General features: G+C 40.1%; 1 protein-coding gene across 1 annotated transcript in view; it reads left to right on the forward strand.

Annotated features, from left to right (window-relative positions):
- Nucleotides 1–22,322, forward strand: part of erbb4b (erb-b2 receptor tyrosine kinase 4b) — a 279,720-nt gene that overhangs the window by 229,737 nt on the left and 27,661 nt on the right. Inside the window, exon 20 of the mRNA XM_079169947.1 lies at nucleotides 426–611. Within this exon, the coding sequence (XP_079026073.1) occupies nucleotides 426–611 (186 nt within the window). The remainder of the gene's footprint in view (nucleotides 1–425; nucleotides 612–22,322) is intronic.

Here is a 22,322-nt window from a genome sequence, read left to right on the forward strand (position 1 = left end):
GTCTTCGAACTATAGCTCCTGCATTTGTCTTCTGACACTAACTGAAAGACTATACCTGCTTGGGCACAATACAACACATTATTAATATGGTACTCCTATGTTCTGAATATGCCAAAAGAAACACAATTTAGTTAGTGACAAAGTCATCAAAAAATAAGTGTAAGTGTGCTTTGTGACCGGATTCCATGTACAGCTTGATCCAAATAAGGACTAGCAGAGTGGTGCCTGTGTTTGGACCTGAATTTCAAGATCAAAAGTATCAAAATAACAAAATTACAGGAATATATTTTCTGTTTGTGTTTTGATAAAACAGTTAGTTTTTTGCCTCAAGTGAACAACACTATATAGAATCTGTTGACCATTTCAGATGTCAAACTCTCAACCCTTTCCCCCCACATGCCTGAGTGTATATCTGTCTCATTCAGGAGGCCCTGATCATGGCTAGCATGGAGCACCCCCACCTGGTCCGCCTGCTGGGTGTCTGCCTGAGTCCCACCATCCAGCTGGTCACACAACTGATGCCTCATGGGTGCCTGCTCGACTATGTCCTCGAGCACAAGGACAACATCGGATCCCAGCTGTTGCTCAATTGGTGTGTCCAGATTGCCAAGGTAAGGTTTGAGAAAGTTTCTTTATCGTTGTTCTACTCGCTGTATGGTTGATTGGTTTGGTAATTGGCCGGTTGATTGGTTTGGTAATTGGCAGGCTGGTGGATTGGCAGATCAGTAAAGGCTTGTTTTAAGTATTGATTTTGTATTGTATTGATAAGTAATGAATATTGATTGATTTTGTTGCTTTAACAGTTTTTTATCAGTGGATTGTCTTCACTGGTTGCTGCTTTTTTGCTTCCTTGACTGCACCAAATATCTCAATGAGTCATGCGTGATGTTTCGGAGTGTTGGTGGGCCATTTGGACCCTCAGTTGATCTTTACTGCAGACTGTGTATGCGCCGCATACTGCAGGATTATCCCTCATCCCTTTTTAAATGTTACTGTAGAAGTACTTGTGTTTGCTTTGGATTACATGTACACCCAAATCTACTGAACCATCCATATGCCCTTTTGTGTGTCTCATCTAAAAGAGGCCAAGTGATTCACTCCATTGCTTCCAGAGTGAAAAGCAGATGTCTGCTGATATTTGGTAAAGTGTCCGTGAGTGTGTGCTGGTGTGTGTGGAGGATTCAATAGCAGACAGTGGTGCCCCTCGTCAGCCTCTCTGGAGAACTGAAGTAAACAATTCAAAGCCTAGCTTGATTTTAGTGGGGTTGAGAGCAAGGAGCTCAGTGGTACAGGATAATCAATGCATTTTAATTTGTTCTTATATATATTTGTCAATATTAATAGGGGACCCCTTTTACACCTTTTAATTAACCTATCTCCCTTTGTCTGACTCTGTCTGACACAGAAATCACCACAGAGTTGATTGATTATCTGACTCTGTATAACAAACCGTAACAACACCTGAGCATTATGAGCAAACACATTCATCTATTGATTATCAAAAGGTATTTTTTTGCAAGGCTATGGTATTAGATTGCAGTGAACCTCCATATATATCATGTGATATACTTATGTCTCCGAACATGCTGCATTTGACAAATGGCTGATGAAATTCTCATACGCAGAGAGCAAAGTAATTGGTTAAAAAGCCAAGAGAAGCAGAATGAAAATGACTAAGTAGTCGCTGTAGTCCCAGATTTAATATCTTAGACAAATATTTCTGTTGCCATTTTTGGCTAAATCAGAGACAAGCTGTACTCTAGTGAGCTTCCATGGGAAAATATGAAAGCATCAATTAAACTTTGGTTCACAGTTCTGATCACACCACATAAAGGTTTATTTTATATACCAAAGGCGATCAGATCATGCATCAATTATTGTCGTGCTGACAAAGTTCCCATGCTGTGTAACACAAACATTGTCATAGTATGGAATTAATCACACAAATTACTCTGTGGAAAAAGGATGTAGATCATCTTTATACACATGAATAAATATGTGCCCGCTGTGAACAGTTGTCAACATGGTGGGATATATAATTCATAAAGGGTAGATATGAGGTTGTATTATTTACCATCGTTATTCTTTGTGTCAAGTGAGTATTGTTTAGTGTGTTCAATAATTGGCTACAGCTCCTGGGGACTCAAATAGCCGTCAGGGGCCAGGTTTAATAAGATGCCCACATATGGGTTCATGCTCACAGAAGCATTTATCTGAATATGCCAAAAAGGTGAATTAGGACCACCATCAACATTTCCACTTGTAGTTCTCATAATAACTTGTCCCATGCTTGAGTAAAACATATTTCCTGCATATAATTTCATTATCGTTATGATGGATATATACATCTACTCATGCAGGGCCTTATGGGGCTCTCAAGGCTTGCAAGTGACAGGGCTCCACTCTCTGAGGCAACATCCCTGTGGCCCTCCCACTCTGTCATTGCCGCCATCACAGCCATAGATTATTAATGGGGTGATCTGCCATGAGAGTCGTACTAATGAGCAGATTCATTAGAGCTACTACGCATGCAGGGCTCTGATGCCACCGAGTGTTATTCTTTTTCTGTTCCTTGGATCTGATTTTTTTATTTTATTTTTCTACATCACTTTCTCCTCATTATGCCTGGTTGCTTTTTAAATCTCCTCCTAGTTCACCCACTCTGTGGTCCTCTTGTTCATATATACAGAGTAGTGTTGCTACAATGTCAGCTGTTTGACTTTGGAACCACTACTACCATACGAAAAGTGATACATCAAAATATGACTCCACTGCAATACAGTGGGAAGAAAGCAAAACATCAAACGGATCAAGACAACTCCTCAAGTAGCCTGACACACATTTGTCAACTATTTCAGAGGAAGGGAAATCCATTTGAAGGCATGGAACGTTTTTTGTCAGTTGGTGTCTTGATACCACTTTTAATTCCTGATGCCAAAGTACCAAAATGCTAAAGTCTCTGTCGATACCGCTCTAACAACAAAAGAGACAGAAGGAGGGGAGATTATATCATATAATGAGTCCATAACACTCTGATAACGATACACATTTCTTCTTTAATATGTATTTCTACTAAACTGTAAACAAGCCAAGTTACGGACATGTGCTTGGCATTATCTTGCAAAATGATAAGTATTTGACTGTACTTAAATTTGCAATGCGTTAGCACCCCCTCTATTGCTGCTACAATGGATTCCCTCATTTATGAGCCATAACACTTTTTATCTGGGGCAATGCTTTTCGCAAGCATGAATCAATTCAGTGTGCAGAGTTATTAACATATACACAGGAGACACATTTGAGTTCCACAAATTAGCTTTTAAATGGTACTGTATACTGGTATGATGTTATCACATTCAAATACATCAATTAAGTGACAATCTGTCTGTCACTTAATTTAAATTTCTCTGACATTTGTCTGTTTTGTAGTCTAATCTGAACTGAAAGCAGATTATCTGTTTTTAACATAATAACGTTATATGTTTCAGAGTCAGTTTCATCTGCAGTTTAACACAGTTCATTTGACAATATTGCCGATATACCAGTAGTTATAATCCATCATGCCATGAAAATGGAACTGTGTCTGTAAGGCACCCTGTAATAATACATACAATTCTTTGAACTAGTAGAAGAGATGCCAAAAGATACAGCAGAAGAGAAGTCATACCATTTGCCGCATTCGCACAAGTTGTACATAACAGTGATGGTTGCCATCGCAATTCATATTCTTGTTAAATATTTAATGTGAACCCCACGTATTCTGCCTTTGAAGGAGAACTTGGTGTCTCACTACCTGTGAGACTTGTTTCAGAATGATGCATCATAACCATATCAATACAACAGCACTGTTTAAACAACCTCAGCTACATGGCAGGAATACCTCATCGAATCACGCTTTCCAGCAAATCTTTCCTACCCCCCTCGCCAACATTGCTGCTTTGGATTTTCTCCAAGCCAGGTGTTGTGGTTGTGTGTGTGTGTGCATGTGTGATAAGAGGGCCCACAGTGTGTATCACGGGGTCATTTCTCTGTGTAAATCTGACTAGGCAAACATGCATTTCTCCAACTCATCATATACATCCCCAGGGTTCCAATGAAAACTCAGTTCATTCCCATTTCCTTTCTACTCTGTCTACTCCCCTTCTCCTGTCTCTCTGTTGGTATTTCTTTTTGTATGTGATTCTCTTATTTTAGTTTTTCTCTGTCTTTCTCTGAACATTTATGGAATAAGGCTTTCCATTCCAATGTATTGTTGGTACAAATAGTATGCTATCACTATTTGTATGTCAAGTATTAAGGCAGGGTTGACTTTGACTTGATTTTTGCACCGCTGTTATAAGCCACCAATAATTGCATTTTCCATTGTCTTTGTATGAACAACCTCTACCAGTGCTTCCTGCTAATGCTGAAGAAGGTTGGCAAAGATTTATATTGTGCTGTAAGGCAAGCCCACTATGTCTTTTTTGTTGAGTCTTGTTTGGATATATTCATGGAATACATTTACTATGTCTCCCTAAATGGGACATTGTTAGTTTTTTGCTGACTTGTCAGGCCAAGAGTGAAATAATCAACATGTACAACTTTACGGGATAACAATTCCACCAGGTCACACTTTTTTCAAGGGCACTATTTAGCTCAGGGCAACTACGGTCTGCCCTTGAATTATGGTGATTACCTTAATAAATTAAAATTACTGCAAGGTTTTCTTTTTTTTTGGTCAAACAATGAATGTTGATTTAGGACATATTTCCCTTGATGCAAGAACAAGGAATTCCAAAAACAAAATGTACCTTTTTTATTCCATAAATTAAAAGCATTATGTCGTTTACTGTGTTGTTGTTTAAATCATTTAAGATTAAAGTGATAGCCAGAAAATACGTGTCTGTTTTACAGAATACCCATGTTGGTGTGACTACCAACCAACGTGTACTTGTGAACAAACTCTCCTTCCCCTCTCTTCTCCCACACTCGTCTCTTGTTGTAAACTCCATTCCGATGTTTGATTCCAACCAGCACTGGCAGATAGCATGCCTGCTCCAAGACTGCATGTTAACACACGGAGCAAGAGGCAGATCACAGGCGTCTAGCCTTTGATGCTACCAACCATTAGAAATGTCAACAAGTGTCCACTATCCCCTTGCTCTATCTCTCGCTCTAGTTATCCCTCTCTTTCATTTCCAAACTAATTAATTCTGAATCTTTTTTGTGGTGGTCTTTTATGACTGCATAAATAAGTGTATGATCCAATGTTAGCAGCTAGAACGCTTCCCTTCCCCTGGGCCTGAAAGGCCTGTTTGATTTGAGAGAGCTGCTTTAGGCATGTTGTCATCAGTTGCAATTCTCATCAAAGTGGAGGGCTGATTAGGTAGAATTTGTATATTTCATTTGTTGTTTATGTAAGTGGTATTTAAGCACAATGCTTTCATCAATATCATGTTGTTGAAGTTGTGGGGAAATCCATGTCAAAAATATATGATAATTGATACAGGGGATTTAATTAAACAGCCTTGACATATTGGCCTTTTGATATATTGGTAATACTTTCCTCCAATCACAAGCACGCGTTAGCCTACTAAAGCAGGCGAAGCATAAGCATAGCCAGCCAATCAGGACGTGCCCACCCGAATAAGTGGGAACCCTACAGTGACACACATCGCTGCTCAACATCCTACACCCCCTTCAGCAAGCGGTGTAGGATCGGCTGGGCCTCCTTTGTAGAGGGCTCCACCGGTGCTCATAAAACTAGGTTTACGATATCATAATCTCGTTCTAACTCACTGGACTTTATGGGTACAGTGGGCTGAGACATCAACCCAACCACACTGATCCTGACCAACTAAAGATTAGCCACCACAGCCCAGTCACTTCTTTATAACCTTGGCCGACACTGCAGAGAAGTGGGGGGGCCCTAGCCAACCCAGGTAGTACGTAACCTAACTAGGTGGAGACATTGCCTAACCCTGCAGGGGTTAAACAAACAAACAAGCCCTGCAGTCATGTAGGTGTATCTTGCCCTGGGGGGGGGGGGGGGGGGGGTAGTAGTGTGTAGTTCCGGTGAGCACAAGCCCTGAAAAGGAGCCTTCCATGTCCAAGATATAGAACCATGTGAATGGACAGATATACAGGACAACGATGAGATATTGTCTTCATCATCATCAGCAGACGAGGCCGGTGTCTCAGCATGGATGACCAAAGGCAGCGGAGGAACGTATGCGGCTGTGGCAGGGACTTTGACGCAATCAATCTCAAACTCCGGCTTGCTCTCATCGAAGCAGAGCATCACATTAAAGAGTCGGAAATTATCCCACCGCTGCTGGCCATGCTCGGTGGGTCCTGAACACTGCACTCTTCATGGTCCCCTACCAAGGCACTCAAAGCATGCGCCATAATCTGTCCCGGCAATGAGGCTGGGGACTGACGAGGTTCTTTAAGCGGCAACTCCATCCTTGGAGCTAGGCAATCAGTGGCAAATCACTGTTCGCTAAACATAAAACGATGTTAGGCAGTGATGTGTGCTGCCTTGCATACTGTGAGGTTTCAGGAAGCTACGTCCTGATTGGCCGGATTTATGCAAATTTCCGGTGGGCAAACACATGTACATTATTGGAAAAGAGTATTACCCATAAAGTCCAATAAAGGGCGGAGCCGGTATGGCTTGGAAGTGATGCTCCTTCGTGCCAAAACGAGTCAGTTGAGGTGGTTCATCTGATTAGGATGCCCACTGGACATCTCTCATCTGGCCCTGGAGCGACTCGGAATTCCCCAGAAATAGCTGAAGAAGTAGTGAGTAGGGAGAGGGACATCTGGGCTGCCTTGCTCAGACTGCTGCCACCATGACCCAGACCCAGATAAGTATCGGAAAATGAAAAGATAGATAGATGGATTTGCGGTCTTTGTAGTATTTCTATCATTGCAAATTCTGTCTTTTAGTGAACCTTAGTCTCTGAACCTTGCCTCTGTATGCAACAGCACAAACCTCAAGGCAGCAGACAGATAAATAGTCACCAGAAAGAAGAGAAGGATACAGAAAGACTATACGGCCTTCACTGACTCATGGTCGCCATGCTGTCACTCAAAAGCACACACAAACAAGGCAAGAGGAAAATATTCTCTCTCTCCGTTTCGTTCTCTGTAACTCTCTCTCACTCACACACAAATAACAGTGACGCAGATTTAACTGTGTCTGGCTGAGTCGAGATGGATGAGGCCAGGTAGGGCAGTGGGGGAAATGGATGACTGCAGGCAGCCCACACAATGGATGACACTCACAGCTCAGGGAGACAGGTCCACACTAATGAGTGACTGACAGGCGCGCATACACACTCATACACACAGGTAAATGACGGCAGGCAGATATCCAAATCTTGCACAAACACAAACATTAACAAAGTGGACGTCACGTAATTTGATTGGATTGTGCACACATATTGTTTTGTGATGCCATCAAACAGACAAAAATGCACTCACACCCACACAGACACTGTTTGACGTACTAGGTATTAGGTCTATCTTTTCCCCTTTTTTTTCCTATTTACTTCACTTTTCTTCTCACCGTCTCTGTCAGTGTCGGACCACAATTTTTCTCACAACCTTTTCTCAAAGACACACACAGAGTCAAACACCATGCTGGAGATGTGTATCTTTATCCAATGCTTTATGTCAAGCCCTTGCCCTATTTTCCCTCCCATCACTACTCATTACAGAACTCAGATTCTATATTTATTTCCCATGGGAAATAGATATACCACATCTCTGCAAACAGAGATATGTTACTCTGTATGTGTGTGTGTGTGTGTGTGTGTGTGCGTGTTAAGCCCTTCCAGTCTTTTGGTATCACTTAGGTAGCCTAGAGGCTGTAAAAGTGGGCTCTCTCCAAACAAGTCAATTGAAATTACATTTAAAAAAATGTGGGTTCCAGCCAAGAGACTGTCAAAGCGTAGAAGAAAGGTTTGCACTCTATAAAAACAATGAACTACTTTGCACTGCTTTAATTGTCATTGATTAATGCTGAGTATCATTGAAATGATGAGGTTAACAAGGCTGCATTCAAGTGTGGCATCAAGCTTCATTTTCTCCATTGAGCAGCTATTGCAGGCCATCGAAGCATATGGTCAATGTTTTACATTTAATTTCATCACTATAGAAAGGCAAACATTTGGGCTCAATATAGCAACACAATTGGCCTGTAGTGCCACCACAAAGTTCAACTCACACCACGGCCTTCAACTCTGCGACCCCTCAGCTAACATTAGTTTTTCCCTGACTTGATTGAGTCGATACTAATCCAAGGGATACAAATTGCTCAATGTCAGCTCATGTGTTCACCTACTATTTTGAGTTTTTAAAAAACATATACATGTTCTTCTTTTCGGAAGTTTTGTTGCTATTTGTTGGTTTGACCATATTGTTTTAGATGGTATTATTATTAATGCTCTGGTGTGCCAGTTTTCAGTAATTGAGTATTTTTTAGAAGACTATTTTGGTCGTTTTCACCCAGTTAAATTTATCACTATTTGAGTTTTGAAAAACTAAAATATACAGTTTCTTCTATAAATGATCCAGTCTTCAATTTATGCAGCATCTTTGTTGTTTTGTTAACAGATTCACAATAATCTAAAGTGTTTGGAATGGCATCTGAATGAATCTTACTGCAAGACATCATCTTCATTAATTAATACTGCTCAGCGGATTGACAAGCCCGCTATTGTGTCATCATTGATTATTATAGATGACTACCGTTAACCATAAGTAAGGGTTTGAATCCCTGGGCATGGCTGGAAATGTGGGTGGCTAATGGGAGTTTATGTATGCTGTCATACTGTATGTAAGTTAATATATTGTATGTACCTCTATGTAGGTAGTTTACGGCCAGAGCTTTGGTGTGTATGTTCTGGTGTTAATGCTAGTGGATGGCTTGTCATTTCTTAGCCATGCAGGCGGAAGGCCAATGCTGCGACAGCTTGGACCCACTTCACTTTCAATTAGTCGCCTGCCACTGTAGATGCCTGCTCACCAGCCTATCTGGAACTGACTCAAGCCCTGTGTGTGTGTGTGTGTGTGTGTGTGTGTGTGTGTGTGTGTGTGTGTGTGTGTGTGTGTGTGTGTGTGTGTGTGTGTGTGTGTGTGTGTGTGTGTGTGTGTGAGACACAATGAGAAAGTAAATGTGTATTGATATTAAAGGGAATTGTGCATGTCTTTACCATGTAAAGTGCCTTTGAGAACCTTTTAAAGCTCTATACAAATGAAATGTATTATTATTAAATAAAACGTGTGAATGTACTGTGTGTGTGTGTGTGTGTGTGTGTGTGTGTGTGTGTGCGTGTGTGTGTGTGTGTGTGTGTGTGTGTGTGTGTGTGTGTGTAGTTTCATGAATGATTGTGTGTATGTGTGTGTTTGAGTGTGTGTGATCACACTTATCTGATCACTGAAAAGTTCCTTATTTTGATTATGCTGTCAATTTTCCAATCACAATCCATATTCCCAGTCATCCTACAACCACACATGTCCAACGTTGAGTGATTATATTTAACATATTTAGTTAAAGTTGTATTACGTTTCCCGTTATTGAGGCATTTAAGTTGTTTTAAACCCTCCAATCCTTTGAAATATGGAGTCCAAAGTCATGGACATAAGTTTATGTGAAGACAAACACATTGTAAATAGAAATATATGGTAATTGATTGAAGTAATCACCATATATTTCTAGCCTGACCTTTGTCAGTTTGTTTACTATGTCGCAGTTATTGTATCAGAACATTAGGCATTTTAGTGCCTCTTGTTTTTGTAATTGAAATACTCTTGAACCTATGACCACGAGTTGAAATATTTTGTGTCTGCTAGAACCTTTTTTCGACTGAACACATATCAGCAAGTGCTTGATCAAGACCCAAGTGTGTTAAGTACAATTTCCAACTTTCCAAATTCTGTTACAGGGAAATCTTTTGGTGTTTTAATAATGCACTTACTAAAATGAGAGAGGGTAACTGTGAGGAAAAAAAAGCAATCAAAGTCAAGTACAACCAACATGCCATTAAACCTTTTAATGATCTCAACCTTTCCATATTTTGGTTCACTGCAATTAGCAATGAAACTCTTAACGGGTGTGGACTCGTGATGTAGCTGCTGCAGCGCAGGTCAAGATATACGGTCATGCATGAGGACATGCGCCATCTGTTATTTTCAGTGGTGTCTGACTCATACAGAGGACATTGTAATGTGCTGTGCCTCTATTTCTTATAATGTTTCCCTTTCTCTTTGCTTTTTTTTTTTTACAATGATGCCACCGAGAAGCATATGCAGACCAAAGTTTGTTTTAAATATAATCACGAATGATTCTGTGTGTTTGTGACTGTGTGTTTGCTTATCCTTAAATTTGAATGGAGGTAGCCATTGTTTAAGCGATGGGTTTTTCTAGCATTGAGATACAGTGTTGAACATATATTCATCCCTGCTATTTCATAATGACAAGTCACTGGCATTCGTTTTTTTCAAGTGTATAGTACAGTTGTTTTATTTACATTATAATGTATTATAAATACTGTAGCGCCATGATGAAAAAACATAACCTACTCACTGGCTCTCATGCTAATACAGATCTGCTCATCTCAACGGGACTTTGCTAGCATACAAATGTGTCTTTGAGACAAACTCAAATAGTGTAGTTTTCTGAAACTAAATTGTTTATTACTTCACTTTCCCTGTCCTTACCCAGCTCTGCACCCCTGTGCCTGTGGACCCCGTTTGTGCAGATTCGTATCCAAACCAAAACAGTATATCTTGAAAGCTCACGGATCTTTTCAAAGTCTCCTAAGACGCCCTGTTGAATAGTCACATCTCAAGGTTGTTTTGGAGTGTCATCAGTGTCATTTGAACAATGAAGCAAATGGAACAAAACTATAGAAAACCTTTCCCGCTCGTTTTTCCTGATCAGGGCACGGAGTTAGGCATTGTTGCAGCTGTTATCATGGCCGAGACAGGATCCTCCCCTTACAATATGGCCTTTGTTGAAACTCGTCGACAGGATGCAGACACGTCTCACACTCCCTTCAGCATTCTGGGCTGGCTGTAAAGACCTCACACAATCACACTTGCTTCCACACACATACACTGCATCATATCCCAGAGCTCAGGAGAGGAAGCCATACAATGTTGATAGCAGCTTCCAGTTCGCAGACTCTCCAAGGCTTAGCACTCAGTCACCTGCACCCACACACAAACACACACACACAATGAAAAGTACCTGTGTGCACGTAGATAAGAGTCCACACGAGCAGACAGTTCTCAATACAGACCACAAATTACAGACATACATTTGCACATATAGTACTCGCACACCTCTTGGACTGGTGAGAGATACTGTTATTACCGGAATTACAGGAGACAAAGGTAACTCAGAATGAGTAAACTGTCTGGGAGCAGAGAGAGAGAGAGAGAGAGGTGGGGCGAGGGAAATACATTCAAGAACTTGAGGAGTGGACGAAGCAGTTATATTTATATTAATTTAATCTTCCTTTCACGATGGAGTTTTTTATTCACGATCTGGTCGGTAAACCAGCACTAGTAACAAATGCACTGAATTAAACAAGACACAAGAAAACTATTAGTGTTACGCTTACTTCCTATGAGCATTTCTGTTTTGGTTAATTCACCCTAATTATGAAAAAACATATTTTTTTACTTTTAGTAAAAGTGTGGCAGCTGTGGTTTAGGATGAATACCTAGCTGGTGGTCAACCAATCGGTCAAAATGTTCGACCCCCCCCCACCTTCCACTTGTCAAAGTGTCCTTGGGCAAGACACTGAACCACAAACAGCCTGCATGGCCAGGCTACTGACCATTAAATGTGAGTGAATGTGTTGAAAGGTTCTATGTATAGGATTCAATGCATTCACATAGAAGCGAGCGACTATTTTTCAAATGAAGAGATACAGTGGAGTAATGAAGTTGCTCTCCCTCTGTGTGTGTGTGTGTATTGTAATCTGAGCTTCTGTGTGCTTTGTTAATAAAATAGCCAGGCCGGCGTCGTGTGCCTTTTAGTGGATGTGACAACGTTTTGCTAGCGTTCTCATGGCCGGCGTTCTGCACTGCGCTAATACGTCTTACAGCTGATAAGGGTGTCCCTACCAATGGTGTCATCGTGGAAGCACAGCGCCCACTCTCCGGTTTGTCCCCTAGGTAAATACTGTTAGCCCTTTCAGCACCGTTGCCGTTGTTTGCACTGTTAGTGGGCTGGCTCAGCTGTCACCGTGTTCAGGAGCCGCATGGAGGCACAAGATCAGCTCTAAATCTTGAATTTAGCACCTTTAATGAGAGGCAAATTGTGAAAGTCTTTTGAAAAAAAAAGCGCCTTGGAAATATATTCGGTACTTAGCCATGCAGATAGTTTGGGTTTAATTGGTTTAATCTGTCACCGAGATTTCTGTCTCCAACACTTTAATTTGGGACTTTCTAAGGAAGGGAAACTCCATATCAAAACTGCTGACACTAGGTAAGCTATTAAATTTGCATCATTTGCATTTAAAGCCCATAGCTGGATCATATCCCTTCTTCTCTTCTGTAATTTGTATTCTTCTGACCTTTTCCTTTTTAACTGTTTCTCGGCCCTCGCTCCTTGCTAATAGGCTGGGGACTTTCCAAACGTCCTCTCACAACCACTACTTTTCTCATGACGGCTGTTCTCCTGCCCTGCACATGAGCATACACAAACTTGTTGCTGATTGGCTGGAAAAGTGTTGTGTGGATCGGTCTGAGTCACTTTGTTTATTTCCCATTTGCAGAGCCAGGGCTGAGTATGAACACCAGCTTTTTGTAAGTTATGGTGCCTGCCACACTATTTGTGTATATTTGTAAAAGTCTTAAAATGACACGAACAAACACACTTTGATACACACACTCGGCATCACTCCCCGGAACTCCTGCTCCATTGCCGAGCTTCCAGCTTCGCAACAGATCAATCATAGATCACAGCTAATGTCTTCCATTACAGCACCCTGTGATTGCCCTGTTATTATCACACTAATTATGATTATCATCATTATTATCATTTCTCTATTACAGTTCATTACTCCAGACTCGAAAGAGGGTAGTATAATGGTCTGAGTGGCAATTATTCCATTTATCGATTGGTGAGAAGTTGCAAGCCTTGTTGCAGGCTTTTTTTCGTCTTCTGACAGAAGCTGTCTCAGTGCTGACAGGGCTAACAGGCCAGTCCACTACCCAGGTCTGACCCATTGGACTGTAAATTGGCAAAATCATACAACATTAAGAACGGAAAGAAAGCAGTAAAGTAAATACTGTACATTCTTGCTTTCAAGCAAAGTTAGGGTAATTGAAAAAGAAAATATATTATAGCCTCAGGCTTGTGGCCATCATTGAACAAACAACTACAAATATTGAAAAGAAAATGAAAGAAAGCCAAGGCTCACTTTGTCCTCAAGAGTTTAACAAAAAGGCCTGAAGAAAGATATTTTTACACCAAGGAAGATTGCCTCAGCCTATTTTCAAAAAGCATCCTTTTATCTTTTCATACAAACATACAGGCAGATTGTTGTAAAATCTGTTCCGACACATATTGTGGTACCCCAGTTAAACAACAATCTGCTATACCAGATCTGTTATTTTCAGAAAATCAATAATTTATGCTCTTCCATTCAAAACTTCAGTTTGGTACTCTTCACAGTGTGATACACTGCATATTTACATGAAAGACTTTTCTTCACTCAGATTTCTGTCAGCCTAAAAAGGCACTAACCTGTTTCACTCCGTGTTTTTGTATGTTTTTCTAGTTAATTTGAAGTATTGAGCATGTACAGAGGAGCTCAATCCTGTATCCTTCAAAATTACATTCGTATAAACCTATACATTGCAGTTTTAAACGTGATTCATGTTGTAAATTGAAATATAACAAAAACACAACTAAACTACCTGGCTTTTGTTTAGTTGAACATCATGGTTTGGCTTTAAATGAATAGGGTTGTATTGTTAGTTAACTTAAGGACTTAAAGGATACAAACAGCAATCTCCTGGGTGAAAGTCCTGTATTTGTTCAGTCTATCCATTCATCCTGACCTCCTCCCTATGCCAACTATCACAAAGTTTAATTATAAACATATTTGTGAGACGTGAAAAACAAATGCAATCCGGGAGAAATGATGTTTCCTTTAAAAGGTAATTGTCAATGCATTTACTTTGCATGCAATTTTTTACGAGACCAGGCTGGAGAGCTACCAGGCAGTGTCTTTTTAAAAAAAATAAAGAAGTGTACACACTTTGAGGCCCTTCCTGTGGGCAATAATGCAAATCAAATGGAGCACAGTTGATGTTTACTCGAGAGGTGTCTCAGCAGTGTGTTTCAACACACCCACCCAAACAACCTGAGGCAAACGCCACACACTTCCTCACTGGAAAGCACCAACAGACTGGGCTGCCTACTCTCGGACACAATCAGGCAGATGGCTCACGAGATAGGAAAACTGTCCCTTCTCTGAAATGTGAAGGAATTTGAATAAATGCATACTTTAAATAGCTTCTGTCTCTCACAGACATCCACCTTAGTCAGCGGCTGACTCATAACCCTGTTTGCGGCATGCCAGACACTCAAGCTGTAGCAATGTGATTAAGGACAGAGAGAACGTCGCATCATGCTGCTGCTGGCAGAACACCATTTATCTCCTGATATGTCAAGTTTTCATGAATCAAGACAAATGCTCCCGGGGTTTGATTGACAACCATGCATTTTAGGAGATTATGCAATAAGCTTTGAAATTGTTTCATAAGGGAGAGGGTCATACACTTTTCCCAACTCATAGAGGAACACATTTCCTTTCAGTTCAACTAAATATATATGTGAAACTGTACTGTGTGATCACTGTAGTGTAGTACATTTGCACAATAGTGATCTGATTTAACGTTCAATAAATAATCCTGTGTTTGTAACACTGTCAGTGACATCTTATTTGAATTCAGATCTCAACATAAACGGGAACATTTTCAACACTTGTTTTTGGGGAATCAACATTACTCAGGACCCAATTCTAAAGCCACATGTGTGATATGTTGCCTTGGACAATGAGTCCACTCATTATTAATTTCCTCACCATCTTAATTCTATGGCTGGCCTGAATACAGTTTTACTAGAGTCCGATGGAATGAATATTTGAATACTCATTGTTACAGAACAAAAATATTTACTTTTCATATCGGTCAATAATGCAAGACGTGTTTGTTTAATACTGTATATCAACGAGGAGAAAACGTGGCATTCATTATATAGGCCTCTTGGTTGGCAGGAATTTACCGAAGTGTGTTGTGATGGCACAACTGCTGAGAAAAGCTTTCAACCAGATGGTTAACAAAACCCGACCTTAAATTTAAATCCAGTTTTTTATCATGAAAACTTTCTGTTTCCCTCCTCCTTCTTCCCCTTTCTCTTTTTCACCCTATGTCTACCTTGTGAGTGTGGATTTTAAGTAGCAGTGGTGATGTCCAGCTCCCGCCAAGCACTGGTGTTTGCTGGATAACCATCACATGCACAAACACAGATTGTTCTACCTGCGACCCCACTGACAAAGTGTGTTTTAAAACAAGCGACAAACCAGCAAGCAACTCACGTATAGCGCTATCAATCAAACATGACTCGCTACTTTACATCAAAGTAAATAGAACGCAGTGACAAAAGCAGCGAGAAACCTCAAAGAATAAAAACTACTTAGCTTTGCCGTCTGACTAAAACCCCAAAGAGCATAACCTGACAAAAGAGACGTTCAAATTTAAATAAATGTTCTTTTCAATACTAAATGTGTTTGGGCTGTCTCTGTTGCAAAAAAAAAACCCCGATTTCAAACGACTCAAACACAAGCCTACGTGGCCTAATCCACAATTATGGTCTAGAATTGACACCATGTTATTAAGCAGTGCTTCCACTGCCTCAGTGACAAGCTAACAGGTGATTTCAAATGTGCTGTTGCTGTGATTAATCTACTGTAGGGCAGGTGCCAAAAGGCAGCCTCACTTAATTTCTTCCATCTGTGGTCTTGAATCTAAAATGCTTTGTGTTTCTCTTCATTTTGCTTGAACAAAACGTAGCAGCCATGGCAGCGACAGAGATACCACGCAGAGTCTGCAAAAACAGTGTTAGGTCAGCATGGCTCGCTCGTGTTTTCACCTACAGATTGCAATATACCGCTCAACAAAGCTTGATAATGTATGAGACATCCAGCTGGTGTTGCTGCTTTTCAGATTACGTTTGTATAAACCATTAAATAAAGATTATGAAGATGGCCCCAGTCCACAAGGCAGGAGAGAAAAGAAAGGAAAGAAGAGCAAGAAATCTCAAAACACATTTTCTTTTGGCCAAAACCACAGCTGATTGCATACAAAACAGCTTCTCTCCTTTGGCATTGGTAGACACTGCCACACAATACCATGTCTACCGTGTGTGTGTGTGTGTGTGTGTGTGTGTGTGTGTGTGTGTGCGTGTGTGTGTGTGTGTGTGTGTGTGTGAGAGAGAGAGTGTGATTGATTGATTTAATTTATTTGATATTTTAAAAATATGAAACTGCCCTGCAGTCATTTCATACCATAGAAATCACAGTGGAGAAAAACACTCTTAGAGCTTACTTCTCTTACAACAAGGGCAGACAGTACAATCCACATATAAATAGCAGGTGGCAGGGTGTTAAAAGTTAAAAATGTTAAATTAAATTGAATATGCTGTGTACTACTTTCCAACCAGTTCTTTAAAGTCACATGAAATATGCTCTGAGAACTACTCAGTTTCAGATTTGTGGGCAGGTTATTCTACTGCTCTGCTTCAATATAGAGGAATGTGTTTTTGTGCTATTGAATTGAAAAGGCATGAAGTCTGTCAAGCTAATTCTTGTAAAGTAGCTATGATTTTCTGTAAAAAAAGTGACAAATAATTTGGTACTTTGGTGCTATATTTTTTTCATAGAAATTATTCTTTTTTTTCCACCTGTGTGTGTGTGTGTGTGTGTGTGTGTGTGTGTGTGTGTGTGTGTGTGTGTGTGTGTATCTATTACTTTTTATCCCTTTTCCTGTCATTTATGTGACTTCAGCAGCAGGGAATGTTTGTTTGTGTTAATTTGGGCATATGCTTTGTACTTTATTCCTGTCCAAAGGATAGGGCTAGAGGTTAGGTTAAGACAGTATTACTTCAGTTATAGTTGGGGGGGGGGGGGGTGTGTGATTAAATGAAACCGTTATGTTTGTATCTGCAAGTACCTCTGGTCTCATTGCAAATGCACAAATACACGCACACACAAGCATATGACCGAATTGTGCTACATCAATCAAATAAATGCATGGCTTATTACATGCAAATAAGATAGACTTTGCTTACTTGTTTTAATTATTTTTCCTACTCCATGCGCACAAATAGTTACACATGGCCATTAGTGTGCAAACATTGTATAATAGCGTGTCAACAAATTAATTAACAAACTCATTTCAGAAGAGAGATTTTAACACCATTCAAAAACAACAAAGAAATCAGTTTCAAATGTTTTATTTGATGCCTGTATTATAAGGTGCACATCAGGAAGAAAAATAAAAGTGAATTATAAATTGCTTCGCTTAAATGCGATTAAGTTTTTGTGCAAATGACAGGCTACTGTAATTGAAAAGGACACGAACGAAGTGCATCTGCGCCAGTAATCGGTCCATGTGGCTGTAGCTCTTTGGCTGCTGATAGACCAGTCATATATTCCACCATGGCACTTTAAGTATGATGTTTTTCTGCCATGTGTACTCATTGGCAATAAGAGCAAGAGAGACGGAGTCAGACTGAACAAGAGAAAGAGCAAGACAGGGAGGGATAGCAGCAAATTACACCACTGCCAAGTACATTAACATATCCATCTGGTGTCTCATTCTGCCTCCACTCCTACTCACCCCATTGGCCCCAGTTTCCCCTCATCACTGGGCTTGAATGGGCCCTTCCAGGACAAGGTCATGTTGTTGGCGTGTGTTGTGAATCTGCCACCTGAACCTAAAGGTGCCTGCGGGGGCCTGGCGCACAGGCATGCTGGCAGGGTGGCAGTAGTGGTAAAGTGATAGGAAACCAGGCTGAATCGGTCACACATACACACTGAGTAACACCTTTATGTGTTCCTTTATGCTTCAGGTTTCTCTCTCACTCTCTGTGTTTTGTCTCTACATTACAGTACTATCAGCCATCCATCACTTAGCAACAGTAATTTGATGTGTTTGTATTGTTAACTTGCGTTCGGCCCATGTTTGTGTTTGTGTGTTTCCCTCAGGAATTGGCAGTCACTGCCATCTCGTAGCCAGGTTCTATGTGGGTCATTGATGACCAAGTGTGCAAATCTGTGCAATGTGGCCCCATAACTTATATCTATGAGACAGAGAGAGACAAGCGCACAGACAGATGGCATGACTGGGGTACAAATAGCCATCCAGTGGACATATTGCAGCATAGAAACACATGTAGGAGCAAGAAAAGGCGATACCCCAAAAGAGAGTTATACAATTTATTGAGATAACCCTCCAAACCGTATTACTCAACTAAGTCCAGGCTGCGTAGTGTTTTATCATTATAATAGAGAGCAGAAATCAAGCGTTATCTAAAATTGAAATCACATCACTGGAAAATGCAGGCCAATGATACCTTTTAAGCAGATGCTTTGTAACCTATACCTCTTAATTCATCACATTGACCATACGATAGTATTTGGTCAACCTGGAGAGTGTGAAAGTTGTATTTAAAGCACAAGGTAAAAGTGTACATGTTATACCGATGTGATATGCGTGGCATTGCGTTTGCATTGCCATGAAAACAAGCCCCCCAACATTGAGACTGAGAGGAATTTAGTTATTGTTTGTTGCCGTGTATGGCCTTTGAATCAGCTGCTCCACATCCTGCATCTTTTTGTGATATGAAAGACAAAATGGCCCTTGCGGTTTTTCGATGCGGGGACTTCACTTAGAATTGAATGAACTGATGCCCTTGCAGAGACAGCGACAGGAAAAAAAAAAAAGTATGAGATGATTCGATCTACAATAAGAGAGATGGATGTTTCTGCTGAGTGTTTGTAATTCTTTGCCCTCACCATATGTATACCTGCTCTTTTGTTGCTCCGTGTCCTTTCATTGTTTGGTCTTAAATGTGCTATTCAGCACGTCCTAGCCTTTTCCCAACCTCACCTAAAGCCCCGACGTCCCCATCAGACCATAGATGTTAATGATATGCTGACATCCCTCTGCCAATGTCTATGACCCTACCTCATACACCATACATACTGTACACACAGACAACTACACACTTCCATAGTGTGAAACAAAAAAAGAAAATAGTCTTTGGTTGTCATTGTCATTTTGGAGAATTCAAGAGAATTCATTTTGTTTCATCAGATTTTTGCTCATTACAATGTTTTCACCCAAACATGAGAACAGTAATAAACTGTTTCTAATTGTCAGCTGAAACAATATTACATCTGTATATCCCTGAAGCACACAGACCGTTTGCTAGCATTGGTTCCTCTTATCCCCCTTTTAGTAAAGGGAAGTAATCTAAACAGCATTCTAATTCCCTTGAAGCCAAACGTATTTGGATGCAAACAAGTGCTTGCTAACTTCTAGTGTTTAATGTGTTCATACTGCGCACATTTCAGTTTCAGCTGACATGAATGTATTTCAATTTCTACTCCTTCTAGGACCATAACTGGCATCCATATGCATTATAGAACCATTGCTATGAATTCTTTAGATGTTGGATATTCCTTTGTGAAGCCAAAAAGTGTGATTTAAGCAAACATAAAAGCAACATTTTACATCATATTCTCACCTAAAGCAGCTGTAAATGACTCTGCTTTTATTGGTATTGCTGTGCCATTGTTCTGTATTTCTCTCTCTGCCTGAGCATTTCACTCCGTCTCTCCTTCTGTGGGTGGTGAGGTCAAAGGATACTCTTCATACATTCATTCATAAGCGCTAGCTGGATGAAGGGCTTTAAGACCATAACTCTTAGCCTATTTTCAAGTAAAAGGGCTATTGATGTTTTCCTCTCGTTTATTGCCAGGTTTTGTTTTTCTTTATCTCTTTTCATTAAAACAATCCCTTATGTACGGAGGCCCTGAGAGGCAAGGTGAAAAACTGTGTTTCATTATTTCTACTTATTCAAAACAGAAATGTGAATTCTTAATGTGTACAACAAGAGAAGAAATGTCCTCTCTTCAAAGCTCAAAATGCATCAGCGTCTAAAAGATGTGCCAGAACTGGCTAATAGACAATAATAAGATAATGTGTATTTTATTAGCAACGGTCTGGATAAAATACTTTTGAGGATTTCTTACACATCTGAACCATCTAATCACATTTCATGAGCTGAACGGACTTGAATATTCCTCTGGAAGCAGACAATATGAATTCTATGACTGCAGAATTGTTAACTTAAAAATCAACTGCCGTGGCCAAGAGGGGTCATTCCCTGCACAGCTGCCACAGTGACAGTTACAGGAAAGAGGTTGAATCCCATTTAGAGTGATGGCTGCTTGACAGCTCTTCAGCAAAAACACAACTCCCCTTCTCCCTCAGAATCATTTCCTTATCTCCAATCTAGAATATCAATGTTGTGAAATAAAATAGCCTCCTCAAGCACCTCGTGTCATTTGATATTTTCTCACAAATCATTTCTCTGTTGTCCATGATTATTGCAGGATCGTAGCAGCATCCATTCCCCCCGTCTTCTGTGACCTCTAAACGACGGTAACAGCATCTGCAATATTGAATTTAAGCTAAGTTTTGCTGTGAATTTACTTATCATTCCAGTGAAGGGGCATGGCAGAGTTATCAGCCATAGTTAATCTTTTGTTTTAAGCAGAGGATCCTGTTTCAAGCCTCTATGCTGCCAAACATCAGCCCTGTTGAATTGTCCTTGAGCAGGATCTGCTAGTGAAGCCTAACCCGACTTCAAAGATATCTCAAAAGATCCAACAAAGAGCAATAGATTTGCACACACACACACTATGTTTTTCCCAAACTGATCTTTCAACCACAAGTCAGGGGAAGGGAAATAAAGAACAAAACAAATGATGCAGTCACAGACGTTACTATGCATCTGGCTGGGAAGGGGTCGGATCCATCGGTCATGTGAGCGATCACTGATGCACCCTGTGTGTTTAAGGCCCTATGTTAATAGTGGTGTGGGACGTAGGGAAGACATTGGCAAGCTGAGGTACAATGACAATGAACAAGGTTATTTCTTCTCATGATGTTTTCAGGGTGTGATAATGCACATTGAACGCTAACTTCACAGTGAACAATTGATTGTCATTGATTTTAACCTGGGTGCTGGAAAGAAAAACTACAGTTTTCAAATAGGCTTAGTTTACAAGTACAGGATAGTACTCCCACTTCTGATTGATTTGTTTATAACCTGTAAAAATCTCATGAGACTTTGTAAAGAATGTATTCAGCCCATCGAGCTCAAATCATGTTTTTATAAAGTCTTAAGCCTTTTCAATTCCACATAACAAAATCATACACGTCAGGCAATACTTTTTGTGTGCCTGATTTAAAAATATGATGACATACTGTATAACACTAAAGACACAGTATTAGCCAGTGTTAGTTGGAGAGGTTGTTCCTGAGAGATCTTAGTAATTGGAGAGAACATTTCAAAAAGGTTGAGATTAAGGTCATATAGCCTTGATCTATGTTTTTCTTCGTATAAATGCCAATGCCTTTTTACTGAATTGCTTTAGCTGGTTTGGATGAATTATACTTGTTTTTGTTTTTTTCGTACTTAGCTCACATAATGAAATGACATTTCAAGAGACCTCATTACGAGGGATATGAAACTAATTTGAACTACATTTTATCCGAGATAATTACCTGAGTATTGGCTGTCGTATAATGTTAATGTATAATGTTTGCTCCCGCAATAATTACTCCCAGTAAAATGTGGCATTTGGCATTTACACATTTTTCCTAAATATGGTGGGAATTGGACAAAATAGCAATCTCTCATTAATAATTGATAATGTAGGGATTGGTTGGTTTTGTACTAATTGTTATTTTCACAAAATTGCATGCATGTGTTTGTTGTATCCCTTAGGACTTAACACCAAGCATTTCCTATAGCTTTAAGATTTAATGGATCCTTTTTTCTCTGCATTTACTAATTAATCAAATGTATTATTTCAGCATATATCCCGGCTTCCATAAGAGCACAGGTCAGAAAATTAATATAGTAGGTCATTGAGTGAGTAGATACCATAACTTGACTTCAACTGGCATATACATTGTTTCTCTAACCCCTTTTATTAATGCTGAACCGAAGAGAG

This window comes from Pholis gunnellus (assembly GCF_910591455.1).
Source record: "Pholis gunnellus genome assembly, chromosome: 12".
Classification (NCBI taxonomy): Eukaryota; Metazoa; Chordata; class Actinopteri; order Perciformes; family Pholidae; genus Pholis; species Pholis gunnellus.